We start from the raw sequence: 19,739 nt of genomic DNA, 5'->3' as shown, positions 1-19,739 counted from the left end.
CTCCAGTTCAGATCTAGCACTGCACTAAAGAGACCCCATGTCTTTGTGATGCATACCGGGCTTTTAAGTGCACGGTCATGGGTGCAAAGCATACGGTATAGTAAATCACATGAAGTATCAAGGTTCTTCCTTTGAGCTGCTAAAACAAAAATCTAAGTCAGCAAACGGCCTTCTGCCATATTTTGAGTAATTTTGAAAAGTCTTTCAAAGGAAATAGCAAAGTCAGCACATAAAGTGATCCACTGCATCCATAAAGACAAAACAGAGCTGAGACACACATTGAGAAACTCTGAGACTTTGAGACTTTCGCCAGACTGTTCCTCAAGGTGGAAGTGGTAACAGTCAGCTGCTTCTGGTCTGGCCTGTGGCTTTGCTTTGTACATTAACTATTTCACTGCATAAGATAAAGAGAACTGGAGAATGTGTAAAATGTATGGATAGGAATGAGAAAGAAAAGAATTTAAAAAAAATTTTTTTTACTAAAAATTTAAAATGTTTAAAGCTTTTATTCAAAAGTTAGCAAAGCATGTTTCTCTGTCTTCTGGAGAGGCTGAGACAAACAACATGAAGAATCGCTAACAGACACATCTCTTCATAAACTGCTTTTAATATTTTGTATGCAGGGGAAGCACTATGCTGGACTGGTGCCATACTAACTACTTGAGCAACTTCATGTGACACATTTAAAACACAACAAACCCACGTGATGCACACTCATTGCAGTCACCAAGAAGGGAAATGCTTCGCCTTCCGCTGACTGGGGAAGTCATGCCTTGTCCTTATCCGTTCTCTAGCTGATCGCACACACCACCAAACAATCTGCTAAATATTTGATTAGCCTCCTCAGCTTTGGTTTGAAAAGTAAAAGTGTCATGTCATGAAGAGCAGGAATTCTGTCACACTGTACTTACAATCTCAAACATTCTCAAAATACTAACTGTACTTACTTTTTCTAGTTAAATGCTATTTTTCCCAACCAGTAGTAATGTTACACATTAAAAATTATTGTTACTGTTAACTAATAAAATGAAACATATTTGCTATTTGAAATAAAAAATAAAAAAAAACGAATAAAAATTAAAATATAAGGGGGTGAGCCCATTCTAAATAATAATAAATACTATATAGCATATAAATGATACTAAAATATTTTTGTGTCACATTGTTGGTCTATTGAAGTTTTAAACTGAACAGGAAGATTCAACTCATTCTAGCGAATCATTTGAATGATTCATGTAAACAAATCGATTTAAAAAATTTATGACAATAGTATATTTTTACTCTACTATATGTTACATAACAGCTATATAAATTCGAATATACAGTATATTTAGCCTTTACCATTGTTATCGTTACTGATATTGATTGTACATTCAATAATTCAAAATAGTTTTATGCAAATTATGGCTCAAATTAAATAATAAAATATATAATTGCATAATTCCATATTGCTGAATCCTGTCAAAAGCTTCGAAAACTTGTAAATGTTCTAACATTAATAAAAAATAAATATTATTCACGCTTATGTTTTCTCCTCAATATACTCTTTCAAATCAGCAGCTGAAGGCGGCCGATCATGACAGATCTGGATAAAATGATTGCATATTTGAATCTGCCCCTAATCTTCAGGGTAATATGCGATCTTGCTTTTCAAATAATAATAGAGCATGCTGAGGGTGCAGGTGGTACATATTGCCATAAGGAAGATGAATACATGCATTCTTTATTCCATAAGGCCACTGCCTAATTCCTGGACAACAATGCATCGCCATAGTAGCTCGCCATTACTGTCAAATTAAAATACCACTCATGACTTATAGGCACCAAAAAGGAAATACAAGCTATTTTCATCTTAAATAGGAAATGTTTGTGAAGGGAATTCACAAGCCAATTAACAAGAAGCCCTGCCTCATGCCCGAGTGCTTAGAGCATTGCGGGCAAATGCCAGGATGCACACCATCTGTCATTTAGGGACCTGTTGGTAAGGGGTAGAGGAGCTCAGGCGGTTTAAAACGAATGGGCAAATAGCAGAGCACAACAGAGATGGCGAACTGCTTTAATTATTGTAGCAGTGGGGCAATCTGCAGCTTAACCAACCCTCGTCACAGGCCTGCCTCGAACACCACGGACGCCTCATTTGCCTTGGGCCCCCCAGAGAGCTGCCCCCAACAAATTTTGGTCAGACTCAAGCAAACATGTCTCCACCTCCATGTCTTTGACATTTGTCATCAATTTTCCATGTTATCGTGACATGAATTATGTAAAGTGTAAGAATTGTAATTAACAAGGCATCTCCACATGAGCTCACCATTCCAATTAGCTGAATTTCAGCAACAGGTAACATACACAAACAAATATGTGCCTTAGAGAAGAACCTCAGCACTGAAAAGCCCCGTGAAATATTCAACAGGCTCTGAGATAGAGCTTAAATTATTCAGATTTAACAATCTTTTCTATCTTTGGAACTTTTAGCAATTCTACATCACGATATATAAAAGTAGTAGCGTGAACAAAGTCACAGAAAGCAAAAGAGGAATATGTTACAACGACAGATGTTCTGCTTCTGAGAGTTGTGGAATAAAGGGAATTAACTTACAGGGAGGAGGACAGAATGAGGCCAGAGCTAATAAATCTAACTGCAAATTGTATCCCCCATGAAGATATAAATACAATGCCTGTGTGAGTCTGTACATCTTTCTAGACCAAGTGAAAGAGAGGAAAAAATAAATACAACTGGAAGCGCTTTCAGACAAACTTTAGAAAAAATAAAAGGTCAGACCAAATCCTTTTACATACACCACCAGTCAAAAGTTCATATCTATATATTATAAAAAATCATCATGAGAAACATAGGTTAATTGGGTTTTGTTGCATAATGTTGTTTTAAACTTTTATTTTCAACATAAACAACTGATAAAAACTCATAAAAGCTCCATGCCTTTCAATTATAAAACAATTAACAAATTGTCTTTTAAATAGACACACACCACAGGACATGTGAACCTCACTTAATTGTTCAAGGCCAACTACTCAAACGTTTTCAAAGGAAAATCAAATGAAAGAAGGGGTGTTGGTGCCATTTCCCGTACCTGTGCTTCATGCTTAATCATACAAGTATGTGCAACTGTTATTACGGGACTGCAGAACATATTTTCCTTTATGGGCACGGTCCCGGTCAAAAACGTGATGGGAAAAACACCTTCTTGCTTTTCCTTAATACACCTCTTAGCTCAACTTGTTTTGTTTCAAGAGATGGTTTCTCCGGTGACAAGTATAGGCATGTCAAACCACAACCCATCATTTGATGCATGTTAAACATAAAAAATACTGTATGATGAAGAAAAGGAAGCAAATGACGATATATTTTAATCTTGTCATGATTGATTTATGAAGATTAATGACCGTGGCTTGCATCTCACATATGGCAATCTAAATATCTGTGTATGTTTGACAGCATATTATGTCTCAAAATAAGAAAGCAACATAGGAGATTATGACTAGAAACTGATGTAGTGGGAGCAGTATTATAACCAGCAAAGCGTGGAAAGTTTAAAAACATGCAAAAACAGACTCTGAGATATCTTATTTCAAAATGCACCATGTGAATGTTTGCTTCATCGATGATTCATCATGAATCGTACAAAAGCAGTGCTGCTTTTAGATAAATGAACTAGTGAAAATATCACTTCTAGTCTTACAAAACCATATGACTACTTGTGCAATATGACAATTGTGCAAGTATTCAATTTACACTTGAGTAATTGATACTCCTGTTAGATATAACAACAACGTCTTTGTTTTTTAACTTGTTGTACTTTTTCTCCATTACCTTATTATTAATAATTCCATGGATTTTTAAAGCACTGATTACGTAGGAAATATAATTTTACTTGCTACATATATTTAACTTATTAATGCTAATATTTAATTGTTTAAATAAATATTGTTTTAGTATGCAAATAGCTATTGAAAATCTCTCTAGCTGACATAGACTGCTCAAAGATAATAGGTTGGTTTCTGTTTCTGGGTAAATTATTCAGCAACAATTTTCAGCAAGTTGTACAACATAATTTAGCATGTCGTCAAGACCAATGTCTCCCAGTCACGTATACAGCAGGAGTCACCCTATAAACCTGACACCAACCAAGGCATACAAGCTCAGTAAGAATCTGAGTCACCATCAGTAACGACAACACAATTCAACTGCTCTCTCTTGACTTTAAACCAGCCATAACAGAGCATAACACCGCAAACAGAGCAAAAGTGTTCAGTTCTGGTAACGTCGCTCCACCCAGTGCCATTGCGCTCTGAAATTTTCATCCTATGAGTCAATTTGACATGATGTGGCTTATTTCAACTTATTTCAACTTCATCAGTCATTATTCTGATCCATTTCAAAGGCTCTCACTGTAAATGTGTGGGGTAAGGGGCATTTTAAAATTGAATTATTGACCAACAAAATAATACTGGAATTTTATCTACACTGCTCGCAAACATGTCATGGGAGAATGACATGAAACAGTTAACAAGATCCGAATCATACTGGAAGCTCAGCAAATTCATCACAGGAACAGTACAGGCTGGAATACATAGATTGCACAATCATGATTTTCCTCTGCATAAGATTAACAGATATCAGACAAAAACAACAAACACTGGCGTTAAGCTGACTTTCACATATTGTGACAGAAAAAGACAGAAAAGAAACAGAAAGAGTCTGAGAGGGTTGAGTTGAGAGCTTTCCCACACAGGTCTTTAGAACAGGTGTCTCTGCAGAAAAGGCGTCTCTAATGTACAAGGAGACATTTTATCCAGCTGCAGAGCCAAAAATAGGTCAATGCAGGGGTCTAGAAGATCCACATGTAAAAATAAATAAATAAATAAATACAGTAACTAGTAAACCTATCCCATGCTAAGAAGCAATTTAGTCATATAACTTCCTGTGTGACCAAACATATGAGCAATTAGCATATTTTCTAGTCTCAGATAAAGAACTGACAGAGATACCTGAAGGGGAAATGCGAGATGGTTTCATTATGAACTGATTTTGACAATGGAATAAGTGATCCACACCTGATAGCTCAGGAAATGTGAAAGACCTGTCTTTCCAGGAACTGGAGGGGCTATTGCTACATTACGAATGGGATGAGGAAAAAGGTGCTCACTTGGTGGTTTGAAATGTCTCACCAAACAGATCCAACCCCGACCGGCTGCCAGGACAGCTGAAACAACCATCCTTCGTTTTCTAACAAAGCACACAATCTCAAAACAATGGGACGACACAAGTTAGATACAAGTTTTTGGAGCCCACAGACAATTTAAATTGAACTGAGTTTTCAGCAGATAACATTAAGTTTCAGAACCAGGGGTATACAACCCTGCTCTTGCTCCTTGTTCAATCAGTTCCAGCACACCTATCTGTGATTCAAGTAATCCTGAATACCTTGATTTACAGGTTCAGGTGTGTGTGCTTACAGTTGCTTGAAGATGTTAGCCATCCAGGAAGAGGGTTGGCCATACCCCTGAACTTTAAGACTTCTTTGGGGCAGTGTTAGCCAACCCAGGTCTTGATGAACCACCCTCCTGCAGAAATCAGTTCCAAGAGTGTAGCTCTAGCTGCAATTTTACTCACATGAACATGCTAATGAAAGTTTTTTGGATTATTACAAGCAGGAGTGCCTTCACTTCTGCTAGGCCTTGTCTGTCACATTTTAACAGCCGAGGTGAAATGATCCCCGACGCCATACAATCCAAAAGTAAAGGATATTAATGTCATCAACCACAGTGTTCGATCCCTTCTCATCTGCAATAAACGTAACTTTGTGTAAATCATACAGGTGCAGCTGAAGTGGATGAGCTGTGCTCAAAGTACACTAACGAGAGTTCCTCCCTATACACCTGTGCACTCAGACCTGCTCTGCATGTCCTAGACATGAAGGGCAAACTGGAATGACAGAGCACAGCCCCACTTTTCCCACAGAAAGAAGCCAAGCGGAAGAGAATAACCTCTCTGTCTGAGCACAGATCGTCTCGCTCCACAAATTTGCAACGTGTGTGTCTCTGTCTACAGCTTCAAGGGCAAAAAGAGACGCATGTACATCAGACACTTTCTTATCACCTTCCACCCACTAAAGTACTTATTTTAGGCTCTATTTGCTAACTCCAGCACAGCGCCAGCTCTCCTATATCTCCCTCCACTGCTTCCCTCTCTATCTCATGGCCACCTCTCTCATCTACTCCTCCCAAACATATGTCCTGGTTACACAGCAGGGTGCAGCTTTGTGCCCGCATGCTGCTCTGGTGGGCTGTGCAAGGACCTTCTGACTGAACAATTTAAAGCAGCGTTTCCACCGCTGGAACTTTACCTAGGAACTAGGGATTTGGGATGGTACTATGTGTGTTGCCACAGCAGGAACCAGGATCTAAATAAAGTTTCGGGTAAAAAAAACTGCCCCTCAGAAAGCCCAAGGTGGAACTTTTTCAAAGGTCCAGAACTTTCGGGGGTGGTACTTGGGCGCTGAACATGCAGATTGGTTGAGTTCATGCAGCATTGTGATTTCAACCACCATTTATCCGGATCATTTTCAAAATATGGAAAGTTTCAAAAGTATTTCAGGCAAGAATGTAGTTGTTTAAAACTCAAATCTGCAGTTTATTCATAAAGACAGCACCTATTTAAAAATGTGTTTCACCGATTTCAGATACGATCAGCTCCACGCGATCAGCGGGAGCTCAGTGCTCATGTTTACAGTGAGAGCAGCCTCTACTTGGCTAGTAATTCTGACATTTGCCTCTGGCTCTGATGTCTCTTTAGTGGTAAAACATACATATCATTTGTTTTGGGGAAAATCTAACAGGTAATCTTTGGTCTTTATTCAAATAATCTATTAATATGTTAAAATTAAAATAAAAAGAGGCAATACTGTTTTATATAATATTTAGTTTCATTGTAATGTAACGTTAGGCTATACAGAACTACACATTTCCCTGAACTACATTTCAACGACTATTAATATGTTTAAATCAAAACAAAAGGAGGTAATGGTGTTTGATATTTTGTCTTATTGTAAATATACAGTGAGGAAAATTGTAGTAGCCAAAGCGAGTTGACTGATGTTATCAAGTACGCTGCCGTTTGCAGAATTACCAGACTTGCGTCATCCCATCCACAGGAAATCACACTCCAGATTTGACTCATTGTAAATATACAGTGAGGAAAATTGTAGTAGCCAAAGCAAGTTGACTGATGTTATCAAGTACGCTGCTGTTTGCAGAATTACCAGACTTGCGTCGTCACATCCAAGGGAGATCACAATCCGGAGTCAAACTCACAAAGTCGGAACTACTGAGGATGCAAGTCTGAAATTTGCATACTGAGAAACATGCGCAGACCTACGTCACCAGAATATTTGCCTAATCTTCTCAGTACTTTTAACCGCGGTGGAAACACAGAAAGCAACAGGTCTGGGGGAAAATGTTCCTTTTAAAAAAGGTTCCTGGTACAATTGCTCGGGGGATAATTTAGGTGGAAACTCAGCTCAATACTCTAATCAGAAGATGCCAAGCTCAGTTCAGGTATACAGGGAGAGTTCACACACAAATTTACCTCACCCTGTAGAACTGACTTAGAGCAAAAAAAGGAGATGTTTATTATAATGTTGATGCTGCTCTCTTCCATTTAATGAAAGTCAATGGTGGCCATGTCTGTCAAGCATGGGGGTAGTTTTGAGGATCAATTTGGGACCTGTATTCTAGACCCATCTCAATGCTTGGGACGTCCCTGCTGTCGAGCTCCACATTATAAAAAAAAAACACAATACAAATATTATAGCTGTAGCATGACTCATGCATTATATTCTTAGTCTTCCTAAATGTCATTGTTGCATCCTGCAGCCAGTCACACTGCTTTGGAAAGAAATTTGGAATATTAGATGGGGGAAAAAAAATGTTTTGGTTGAACCCCAGCCAGACATTCAGACAAACAAGTCCTTTTGCTTTTGGTTTCCATAGCTCAAAAAGTAGCGGTGGAGAAAAATGTCATGGAAAAGCAATCATTTCAAAAAGAATACAATGAAAGTTTCTTACCTTGTACACCTGACCATACGTGCCATTGCCCACCAGCTCCACCAGCTCAAATATTCCTGCAGGGTCCTAAAGAGAGAAAAGTTTATGGTCAGCAAAAGTACAAACACAGAGAAAAACAATAACACTCAGATAGCATAATTTAAGTATTTGTGATGTTGCTGATGTTTTCAGTCTCTCTGATTTTCTTAAACTCATTTTACTTGCATATTGTGCTGTATCTACATTGAAAAAGAGGGAGGCTCTTGATTTTATCCATCGGGAGTTATTTGTAGATAGGGGACCATGGACTTCATATAAAAAGTGGTTTTGGAGGGGGGAGTTAAAAATGAGGGCTGGATGACATGTTGCTGATGTCCAGGAACATGTATAGAGGAAAGAAACTGTAATTCTATGGTGGCTTTAATAAACAGCAGTGTTTTCAGCAGCAAGCTAATTGCTTCTCAGCTCACACAAACACAAAAACCCCTGGTGTCCTCCATCACACAACTGTTGCTGTGTACCCATCTCTCATGGCCAGCACCCAACCAAGTGTGAGATTTACATCCAACACCCCATCTGACACCTTAACAAAGAAACTCCAAATAAAAGAGTCGATGCAGGGAGAAAGGACAGGCCATTACATGTGCCATTTAATCTGGCTTCAACTAAACACCAACTGGTTTGAGTTTGTGACCTTAAACATCAAACTTATGCTCACAATCCCCATCTTTGTCCAACAGAAAGCTGTTGTGATAAAATGGCGAACAGGGAGTGATATCTTTAAAGATAACATTGCTCCAAGGACAAAACCAGCATTGTGCATTTGTGTGTTTTCTGTTGTTTGCGCTCCACTGAGAACTACTGACAGACAGTGAGATTCCAAACTCAGACAAGAATCAACCATCACACTGGGATACATGAGTAGAGGTCCACACAAATGGGACTCATTTCCATGATTGCACATGCACTGCTCTTAATAGTTAGGCTGCAAATAGTAAACGCAACATTCACAGTTATGGCTAATCCTAAATTATTGGTATTTTCCAATTGTCCAATAGCGTCCTGCTAAATTGACCTCAGACGATATTATTATTCAGCCATCTTACGTAAGATTTGAAGTCATAGGGCTTTATATTTTCTGAATGAACATCAAAAAAGTACTATACCAAGTTATGTCATACTAAAATGTTTTTGGCTACATAACAGCTCAGAAGACAAATAAATGTGAGGAGTTTTTTTTGTTGTTGCTAAATGTATAATCTTAAATATTGCAACCATTTGGGAATTCAAGTATGATGGTCTACGAAAAATTATAATATGTTATATACTTGCAGCTCTTTCCAAATTAACAAATTTTGTTAAGTGGGTTTATACAAATATCCCCCGCTTAATGAAGGAAGCACTCCACAATGCATACAGAAACCTTGTGAATTACAATGCATTATATTTCACACAATGTGTCACCTAAAGAGCCAAGGACAAATACATGGTTAGGCCTTCTAGGGATGAGTAATAATCTTGTCGTCATGCTGACTGGCAAAAAACAAAAATGCAAGCTGCAGTGTTGTTCACACAAGCTGCAAACCATAGATAGTCCACACAACACTACTTGTGAAACTAAATGTTGAATTCATTGGAAATATGGCTTGTCTGTTAGCCGAAGCTGGAAGGCTGCTGGGAAATCAGTTGCGTGACACATCAGTACAAGATGTGAGAAAAATAGGGCTCAGATATTACTCAATGCACAGAGCCCTCAAATCTCCAACAATCAGCAGGTTACTAGTCTGCATTTTCTGTTTTGGCAACACCTTAAACCACATCAATAGACATGTACCTTCTAATTATTAGGAATGCTACACAAAGAAAGCAATTCTACTGAACAACTAGTGTTGTCAAAAGAGCTTAGTTGACATTACTTCAACAACCTTCATTGCTGATGCTGAAAGATGTCTGTCTGTCCAAAGGGTTCATGGAGCCATTTGTAAAAGAAGCTTTAAGAAGAAGCTTTAAAGTAGATCTTAATCCCAAATCGAACCACATCAAAGGCATGGGGAAAGTCAGCTGTGATCACATGTTGACACTGACTGCTGAGGATGCTCTAATAAAGATGCTAACCCGCTTCAAGCTCTCAAACACCCATTCATTTTTCTTAATCTAGATGGTAAACCGCCATTACTGACAAGATGTAACCTTTAAAGTCGAAACTAAGAAATCAACTGCACACTGCAACTGCTCATGAATATTTTTAATGTTTAAATGGTTATTGATAACTATAAGAAATGTTTTTGGAGGATCAAATCAGCAGAATGAAGGACCATGTGACAACGAAGACGGGTAATTGTTAAATTCAGGGACGCTAAATTCAGTTTTTCATCACAAAAATACATTTTAATTAAATTTACAAAAATGTAATTGTGATCACATTTCACAATACTGGAATTAATATATTTGATCAAATATATTAAGTCACTGGGGTATATTTTTAGCAATTGTATGTGTCAAAATTATAGATTTTTCTTTTAAGCCAAAAATCATTAGGATATTAAGTAAAGATCATGTTCCATGAAGATATTTTATACATTTCCTACCGTAGATATATCAAAACGTAATTTTTGTTTAGTAATATGCATTGCTAACATTTTTTGCACCCTCAGATTCCAGATATTCAAATAGTTCTATCTCGGCCAAATATTGTCAGATCCTAATAAACCATACATCAATGGAAAGCTTATTTATTAGGTTTCAGGTTTCGTAAATTGACACTTAATACTGGTTTTGTGGTCCAGGGTCACATATATGTAATATATAATCTTACTACTTTTGAATGGGCCATATGATATATATTTAAAAATGGATCCAGACGAATGCTTAAGAAAATATTTCATGAATCTACTGTCTTTTATCATTTCATTCCACAGCTGGCATCTAGAATGTTATCTTTATTCAGCCCCTTCACTTCACAGAGCTCTCATGGCTGTTTTCTCCCTCTCCTTCACCCCAGTCATGCTGGGTCTGTGCTTTGTCTGACATGACAGGCAGGGTGGCCTTTTTCTCCAGCTGCATCAGCAGACATGTCAGTCACAGTGTCTATGGAAATGCTTTTCACTCTTTATTTCTCCTTCTTGCTTCTCAGAGAATGAGGATGCACATTCTCTCTTCATAACTTCCTGTCTAGGTTCATCTGAAACTGAGAGTCAGTGCGAAAACTGTCAGTGGGCAAGTGATGGACAGAGAGTAGTTAACAGCTTTGCACATCATTCAGTTTTCTGTTGTCCAAGCCAACATGAGAAGAATACCATGTTATGGTTCCCATCGTCAGGCTGTCCCGCCTGACAGAAAACTAACATGATTGGAAGGGAAAGGTGTTTATTTATAGAAGCAGAGGCATAACAGAAGCTAACACACACAGTTGATGCAACTCAAGGAAAACCAGTAGCAACTGCTACAGTTAAATATTAGCCTAAGCAAATTTACATACTTTTCCCCCATAACTGCCACTTCTGCAACTTTTAAAAGGTGAACAGCTGCCACAAAATTATCAAAGGAAAAGTTGCCTCAAAAATGAAAGCGGTCATTATTTGCTCATGCTCATTTTGTTCCAAACCCTGTTAATAATTAAAAATATATCCTAGTTCTTATAAGCAAATAGTGATGAATGAATCATTCTTTGTAATTCATAGTTGGACATTTTTTCATAGTTGGAACTCCGTTCACTAAATTCTGAATGGATTGTATGATTCAAACATGCAGTTCCTTGTTTGACTCACTGATTCAATGATTTGTTCACAGGTTTTCAATGAATAATGTCAGTCTGTTTCTCAGTCAAAACTATGGCTTCTGAAGATTTGGAATATAGTGTTTTTTGGTGGATATTTTTTGCAACTTGAAAGCATCAGTTCTGCATGGAAGAGAGGCCAACACAGTCTTCAGAATATCTCATTTTCAATTCCACAAAAGAAAGTAAGTCATAAATGTTTGGAACAACATGAGGATGAGTAAACTATTCATTATTGTGTGAATTATTACTTTGAACCATCAAACATAAGTCGAGCTTGTAGGGAAGGGGTAGCTGATTTGAAACATTCAGAGCAGGTGTTGGGGTGTCCACACTCTCTCTCTTTTTCCCTTCATTTTCTGGATGATCAGTCTGCTTGATTCTGGCTCCAGATTACAATATATGCTGTTGTGCCAAACATTTCATAATGCCTGACTTCCTCTGCCACACACACATAAATCTATCTGCATACATCCATATTTGATATGCCACAGGAAAAAACCCAGGCTCTGGGACAATGTGAGAGCAAACTCACATTCATGTGCTAAATATAATCACGCAGGATCAGGCTATATAGGAAGGTCACACTGGTTTTCTTAAATTCTGTTTTAGAATCAAAATGAACACTCTTGTTTTCACAAAAATACATGGGAGTGCTCAAAAGACTCTCACAACATGACATTTCTGTCCATTTTCAAAACTAGTCTTGACAAAACAGAATGGTAAAGGACTCCAATAATTACCATGTTATGGTATCGGATACCAAAGCAGATATATTTCCATGGATATTAGTATATGGTATGCTATAACAGAGGAGGATGTGATCCAAACAATTCAACACAAGTAAAAACTAAACCTAACAAATGTACCCCAAAATCCACTCTAATTTAAAATCTTTTAACATCAATAAGTTCGTGTCATTTGACGATTCCCCAGCAAACCAATTAAAGGGTTAGTCAACCCAAAACATAAAATTCTGTCATAATTTCCTCACCCTCATGTTGTTCCAAATCCATAAGACTTCTGTTCATCTTCAAAAAATGAAAATTGGGAGCTTTCTGTTCCTCCAGAAAGTTGTTTATTTGTGAATAAAAGTAAAAACTAAATCTGTTTGTAATTTAAAGTGACTGTGTCTCTTCTAAAGAACTTGGATTAAACCACTCAAATCATATGGATTAATTTTACAATGCATTCGTGAACTTCTGAAGTTGTGGTCCACAATCTATGTTAAACAAAAAAAATATATAATAGGTTTTGTTTAAAATATTAACAAATTTATCTATTTGGAACTACAAGAGGGTGAGTAAATGATGGCAATTTTGGTTTTGGATGAATTAACTCTTTAAAAACATACCATTACGCAAGCTAATGCAAGCTAATGCATGCTGTTGTATAACATTTTGCTCATACTTAATTACGATGAACACTCAAAATGTTTTCTACTGCAGCTAGGTAATAAATCCCAAACAGTCAACACACACACATGATTGTGATCTCCGAGAAAGATGCAAGTCATTATGAAAACATCCGTGTTTGCACACAAATATGCAAGTAATTAACGATTCCTGTGCAGAGCACCTGATGAATGCATCACTTGCCCTTAGGGCTTTCTCAACCCATTTTGTGTCTTTGGAGGGGTAGGAGGTTCAAGCCATCTTTCAGTCATCTCACAAGACAATGAGTCATGTAAAAGGCAAATGAAGAAGATGATTCTGGCATCAATACACGGCACCCAGATAGAACCAAGTCCACTTAACCATTGATCAATAACATAGTGATAACAAAAGCCTTTGGCCCTGACATCCAATCTCGGTCACCTAAGCTCGTTCCTAGTCAAAAGGATGCACGCATCTATTTGTGCTAACATCCTATACTGCCCTACCGATCAAAATGAACACAAGCAGAGGAAGTCTGGAGTGCTGCCTCAAGCCAACAGACTAGATCAACACTCTTACACTCTCTTGTGAATTAAGGATTTCTTTCTAACGTAGGCAACAATGAAATTATCAATGCAAACACTTCACAAAAGTTTGCTAATTTGCTAATGACAACACATTAAGAGACTCAAGAGACAGTCACACTCTCATTCAAAAGCGACTCATAAGTAGGGTAGCAAAGGGGTGGAACATTTCCAAAAATCCCTGGAATATTCCAAAGAATCCTGGATAGTTTCCAAAATTTCTAGAATATTGCTGAAATTCACTGGAAATGTTCCACCTTTTTGCAACCCTACTCGCAAGAGGTCACACTTCACAGTGACTGTGTCAGTTACTATTCACATAAAATCCATGTTAGATCACAGAGATCACAACTAGTGACGTGTACTTAAAACATTTACATTTAGTGAGGACAGCATATTCAGTGGGAAATAAGTGTAGGACAGGACCTATCTAACAGAAATTGTTATATATTTGGATAATGTTGTTTTTCCCACCTACATGGCCTTGCAAATCGTGTGCCCGTCAAGTGGAGTCGGAAATTGGAATCATAATTGCAAGTTAAAGTACATGAATTACAGAGCCAACTCGTATTTAAGAGTGGGAAAATCTATTTTATTATTTTAGTATCAAATTTTATACCTATAATATAAGATCAGGGGGTGGAAAGCAAGAATATAGTGGAAAATAAATGATTTTAAACAACTGAAAGTGTTAAATGAATTATTCAACTTTCAATGTAACGTTTTGTTTCAGTGGATTTTGTTTTGACACTGTGCATAACCCACATTTGTTTGATTTCCATAATTTTGTATTCAGATTTATGACTCATTAATAATCTGTGAATGTAACTAAAATACAAACACCTGCTAATTACTAGTTACTCTAAGATAAAGACCCCTTAAAAGTCAGCTAGTACAGTGTACTTCCTCAATATTTCTGATACAGTGTCAACACGCAGTGGCACACAGATCATCAAATTTGTGCTGAAATTAGAATTCAAAGGTTTTTAAAGAATGTTATAGAAAGAAACATAAGATTACAATCAGTCACAGGAGATGCATTTGAGATGTAAACAGCCTCTTGCGATCAGGTCATCTGAGATGGATCCTAATTCAAGGTGTAAACAGGCCATTTTAAACAGAGGTGGCAGTTTATTAAACATTTTTAAAGAGAATATACATCTAGCTAAATGAAAGTCCACGTTTGTGCTTCAGCATACAGACAGGAAATGGGTCTGCTGGAGGGAAGAATGACAGAGAGATGGAGGCTGGGAGGGGAGATTCAGGACAGCTAACGCTGCAGGGCACGGGCTAACTGAAAACACAAAAATCCACGAGCAGTATCAACCACACTAAGACTAGCATCACAGGCAAAGGGTTGAGATGGCTCTCTGCACCCTTCAATTCAAGCATCTCGAAGTGCCTTTGCTAGAACTGGCAGTTCAGCTCATAATCAGCAACTATGCATTTTCTTTTCTTGGTGAAGTGTGTATATAAAAATAATGTTATACAAGACACCCTCTGGCAGAATGACATTGAATGGAAAGCATCTGGAGCTTCTGGGTGTGACAGCAAGTGACTAATAATATAATTCACCCACAAAACAAGAGGCGCACAAAACAGCACACATGCACACACCCAGGGTGGACACCAGACCCCACGCTGTCTCCCGCAGAGTCTTGACACTGCTGCTCTTTAAAGAGCGCAGGTAAGAGCTTGTCATCTCTCCTACACTTTTGCACATGCAGAGCAGAGCAAACTGAAGTCAGGTAAGAGAGAAGCAGACGGTGCAGCACCTGGCCCTCATAGCGCCTGGCCCAGCACTATTCCTTTAACCCAACGAGCTGCTGAATGAAAAGAAAGCACATAGAGACTCAAACTGAGAGGATGTGTGAATGAAAGAAGGATCTTAAGACCTAACTCACAAAAAAAAAAAAACTCCATTCATGCGGTTTCATCATGAATGGGTCTGTAGAGTTTCCAAAATAAGGAAAAGGAAAACAATCTAGCTCAACACAGATGGAAAGTTTATAAAAATGCATTTTGTGTTTTACGTTGGTTTAATGGTTTTGAATTTCAATTTAATTACTTTTACAAGTCGAAAGTGTTAATAAGGTTTTTTTTTAAATGTAAAATAAGTGCCATCTGAAATGTTCTTATAAAAATTATCTTTTTATCATGCTCCTATGTTTAGATTCAGTGATTTTACTTTAACGACAATGTATAGGTCCTTTTCTATGCCACTATAATGAAAAAACTGAATATAAACATGGGAGCCTGAATAAAGATGCTTATTTTTTATTAAAATGTCTGACTTTGCAGACTCTTTTGAATCTGAGCTCTTCATATACAGCATACATTTATTTGTATTCTTTAAAATGCTGCATTTCTTCTTAATTATGACATCACAGTTGTATCACCCTTATATTTTTTACTTTTTACTTTCTCAGCTCAAAACAAAGTCATTGCGTTGTACAGTATGAATGGCATAATATATGTTTTTTATATAAATGTAAAAAATAACATTACATCATTGGCTCATGTCCTGTTTAAAATGAACTTAACCTTGAGTCGTGCTACACCCAGCTAAACCGCATTCCTGTCAAAGCCACGAGTAAAATAAACCTTGTCTACATCGAGAAAAACACTACCTCATTAATATTGGTGAACGAAGTTCATTCTGATAACCCACATCAAAACAAAGTCTAATAACACGGCCACATGACCCCTCAACAAACCAAGGTGCTCACTACTTGTGTTTGGAGCTAAAAATGGCCAGAAAACAAACAGAAAGAGCATGGATCTCATTTCAAGGTTTGTGGTCAGAGCACAGAAGCTCATTTTCAGATTTCGTCCCTCAGGACTAGGGGAGACTGACCAGGTGATGCCGAACATGGCTCCATGTATGTGGGACACAGACCCCGGCTTCTGTGCCAGAGAGGGAGTTTATGAATGGCCCATCTGAGCATGTGCTGCACATGTCAGCGCTCTGCTTCTGGGTGACCTATTTCTGTTCTCGCTCAAACACAACATGAGCAAGGTGCAGACTAATCAGCAGACTACATTTAAATGAACGGTAAGATAAAAGCAAAGGATTTATTCCCAGGTGCACATTTGACATTTTATTAAAATTATTTAGTGAGGGTTCTGGACAAACAGCAAAAACAAGGTAATATCAGCAGCACCTAAATGACTGTTTTGACTCAAGTACAAACCGACACACTTATTCAGACAAAGCATCAGCTTTGTTTTTTTTCATACAATCTGCATTTTCCCAGCCGACTATAAGCAACATTCAGGAAGTGATGTGGGCGGTCTTTAAAACTCACTTTTTCCATGGGATGATGAGAACAACCAGTAGCTACACATCACCTTGCTTCAGTGAAGGGCAGAGAGCATGGCTTGTATGAAACAGAGATTAACACTTAACCAATCCCATTCAAAATGTGAGCGACATCTGGGGCGCCATGTGATCTGTAGTGTTAAAGCATGTATGTGCAAACAGATCCATGTGAGAGAATGTGAAGCTAATGCACCAGACACAATGGATGGCCAAATCAAAAGCACTCAAAGGGATATTTGCAGTAATCTTTCCATCCCACGCACTATTTAGCCTCGCGAGCAGAGAAAGAAGAGCACTTCACGTGCATCCCTTTAGCCCATTAGATCCTACAGCACACAGGGTAATTGGTTTACAGCTGCTGTGAAACTGTGACTCACCATATGGGCATCCTTAAACTGCCCATCCAGTTATATTGTGTCTAATTTACTTATAACACACATTCATCATGAAATGTAGATATTTTCACACTTAAATGTATGCATTTATCCAGTTTATGTTCCCTGAGAACCAAACCAATAACCTAGGCCATGCCAGTGTCATGCGCTGCCAGTTGAGCTACAGGACAATGCACATATGCGCTCGCACTAATTAGACAGACTGACACAGTTTTTATAATCCGAGGAGAAAAACAGAGCCTTGTTAGGAAGTAACCCAGTTTATCCACTCAGAAGTCACTGGAAAACATGCTACCAGTGATTTGGTGGCTATAGAAGGATTTATCAAGCCATGCATATGGCACACTGTTTCCCGATTGGACACGGATAGATCCAGCAGCAGCACACAGCTAGTTCAAATTTGTTTCTATTAAACGAACAGTGGAATAAAAATAATTTATATAAGTCAATTATGTAACGCTCATTTTTATATGGGTCCAGATCTATTAGTTCCTTTATAAATTCAATAAAAACACAATTAAATTCCACATGCAATTCGCCTGCTGTGATGAATGTTTTCAAATAATGAATCTTTTTTTTTTTTTTTGGTGTATATTTGTTCAAAACATTCTAGACGCAAGGGTGTCAAACTCAATTCCTGGAGGGCCGGAGAGCTTAACGTTTTATTCCAACACACATACCATGTAGTTTTCAAATAACCCTGAAAGACTTGATTAGTTGGATCGGGTTTGTTTAATTAGGGTTCAATCTAAAGTTCAGAATCAAGGAATCAAGTCTGACACCCGTTCTAGATGATGTAATTAACTAAAATATTCATAAAGCAAAAAACTAATTAAAATCTGTTTTGGGAAATTTTGGGGAAAATAATAATTAAAATGTTATTACATTTTATTAAATTATTAAATGTGTGTGTATTTGCGGGCATATAAAATATTCCAGCACTTTTTATTGATAATTACAATCAATTTTTGCCAAGTATGTCAGTATGATCCCAAACATTTAATTTAAAAACCTGGCGTTTTAAACTAGACTTCTAGCAAGGATTTCTCCTTTCCCTTCTGTTTTCCTTATTTGTCAGTGATTCATAAAATTATTATATGATAAAACGAATGGTAATGAGAGAAGCAGGCAGCGTAGGGCTACTTTAACAGGGTAGACTACTAGCCTAAAACAATGCCAAATGTATAGGCTACTTATTATACTTTCAGGATAATCGGAATGTTATTTTATCAGGGTCGGTTCATTGACATTTTCTGCAATAACCTGTAATGTGTTTTTAAAAACCAGTTACTTGATGTGATAAATACAAACGTCCAGCTCCATCTCGACCGAACAAGAAAGATAAACAAGAAACAAAACGCCTCATCTCTGTTCGTTCAGCCGTTATTTTACATTTCACGCCATTTCTACTATTGTAGTGATTGTAGCACCTGCCATTACGGCGCAACCGCAACATCATTGAGCATCCAATAAAGGACAAATAACTTACCCTTAACGCGGAGAGGTCTATTTCATTCAGAGTCCGAACCGGAGAATCGCTCGCCATATTTAAGACGAAAGCAAACCGTGATTACACGGAGAAACAAAGAAGTGTTGTTAAATAGATCTCAGACAGCCGTCCGCTGATCTTCTGCAGCAGCGCGTTCAAATCTCGTCTCGCTGAACGCTCGTGCTTATTGTAGGCTACTATCCGTATTTAAGCTGTGGATTCCACCGATGCTTTTGCTAGAACTCAGCTAGATGTCACCCCATCAAACAGACACATCGTGCTTACTGGGGACAGCATGTTTTCCAATAGGAGCTACACATGTTTTGGTCTCTTAACACTGTTCGCTGAAATCTCAATGCTGCTTTTCTTGAGAGTAGCATCAATAAGATCTGTGGGAGTGGCTACATGACGGGGCGGGGCCGGCGTCAATAGTGCCGCCCACTTATTTGGTTCCACTGTAGTTCATGCTGTTAGAAAAAAAACGGCAAATTCTTTTACAAGCTACACCTTCACCTTCACTATTCCCTTTCCTCATTCTTAACTTTATGGTTCACTTTTATGATTCCCAGGGAATACACTTTTATAGCTATTAATTCTGTTTTAGACTGCCCAACTGGAGGGAGCTATCTGACGTGGTTCATAGGAACCCATAAAAGGATTTTAAAAACACTTGCACATCTCCTTGGCTGTGCGCCAAATATAATTGACATTCCTTTAGGTACACATCTGCATCA

At 37.9% G+C, this 19,739-nt stretch overlaps 1 protein-coding gene across 3 annotated transcripts in view; it reads right to left on the bottom strand.

Moving 5' to 3' along the window:
- LOC113117269 (TRAF2 and NCK-interacting protein kinase-like) overlaps window positions 1–19,376 on the bottom strand; it is a 65,680-nt gene extending 46,304 nt beyond the window's left edge. For all 3 annotated transcript variants that reach the window (XM_026285838.1, XM_026285856.1, XM_026285847.1), the window contains exons 1-2: window positions 19,006–19,376; window positions 8,086–8,151 (exon numbers count right to left, since the gene is read on the bottom strand). In XM_026285838.1, the coding sequence (XP_026141623.1) occupies window positions 8,086–8,151; window positions 19,006–19,062 (123 nt within the window). In that variant the 5' untranslated portion in view covers window positions 19,063–19,376. The remainder of the gene's footprint in view (window positions 1–8,085; window positions 8,152–19,005) is intronic.
- Between the last annotated feature and the right edge of the window lie 363 nt (window positions 19,377–19,739).

Source organism: Carassius auratus, chromosome 2, assembly GCF_003368295.1.
Source record: "Carassius auratus strain Wakin chromosome 2, ASM336829v1, whole genome shotgun sequence".
NCBI classification, from domain to species: Eukaryota; Metazoa; Chordata; class Actinopteri; order Cypriniformes; family Cyprinidae; genus Carassius; species Carassius auratus.
The sequence above is the reverse complement of the archived record's forward strand: the minus strand, read 5'-3'. Positions and strand labels throughout refer to the sequence as shown.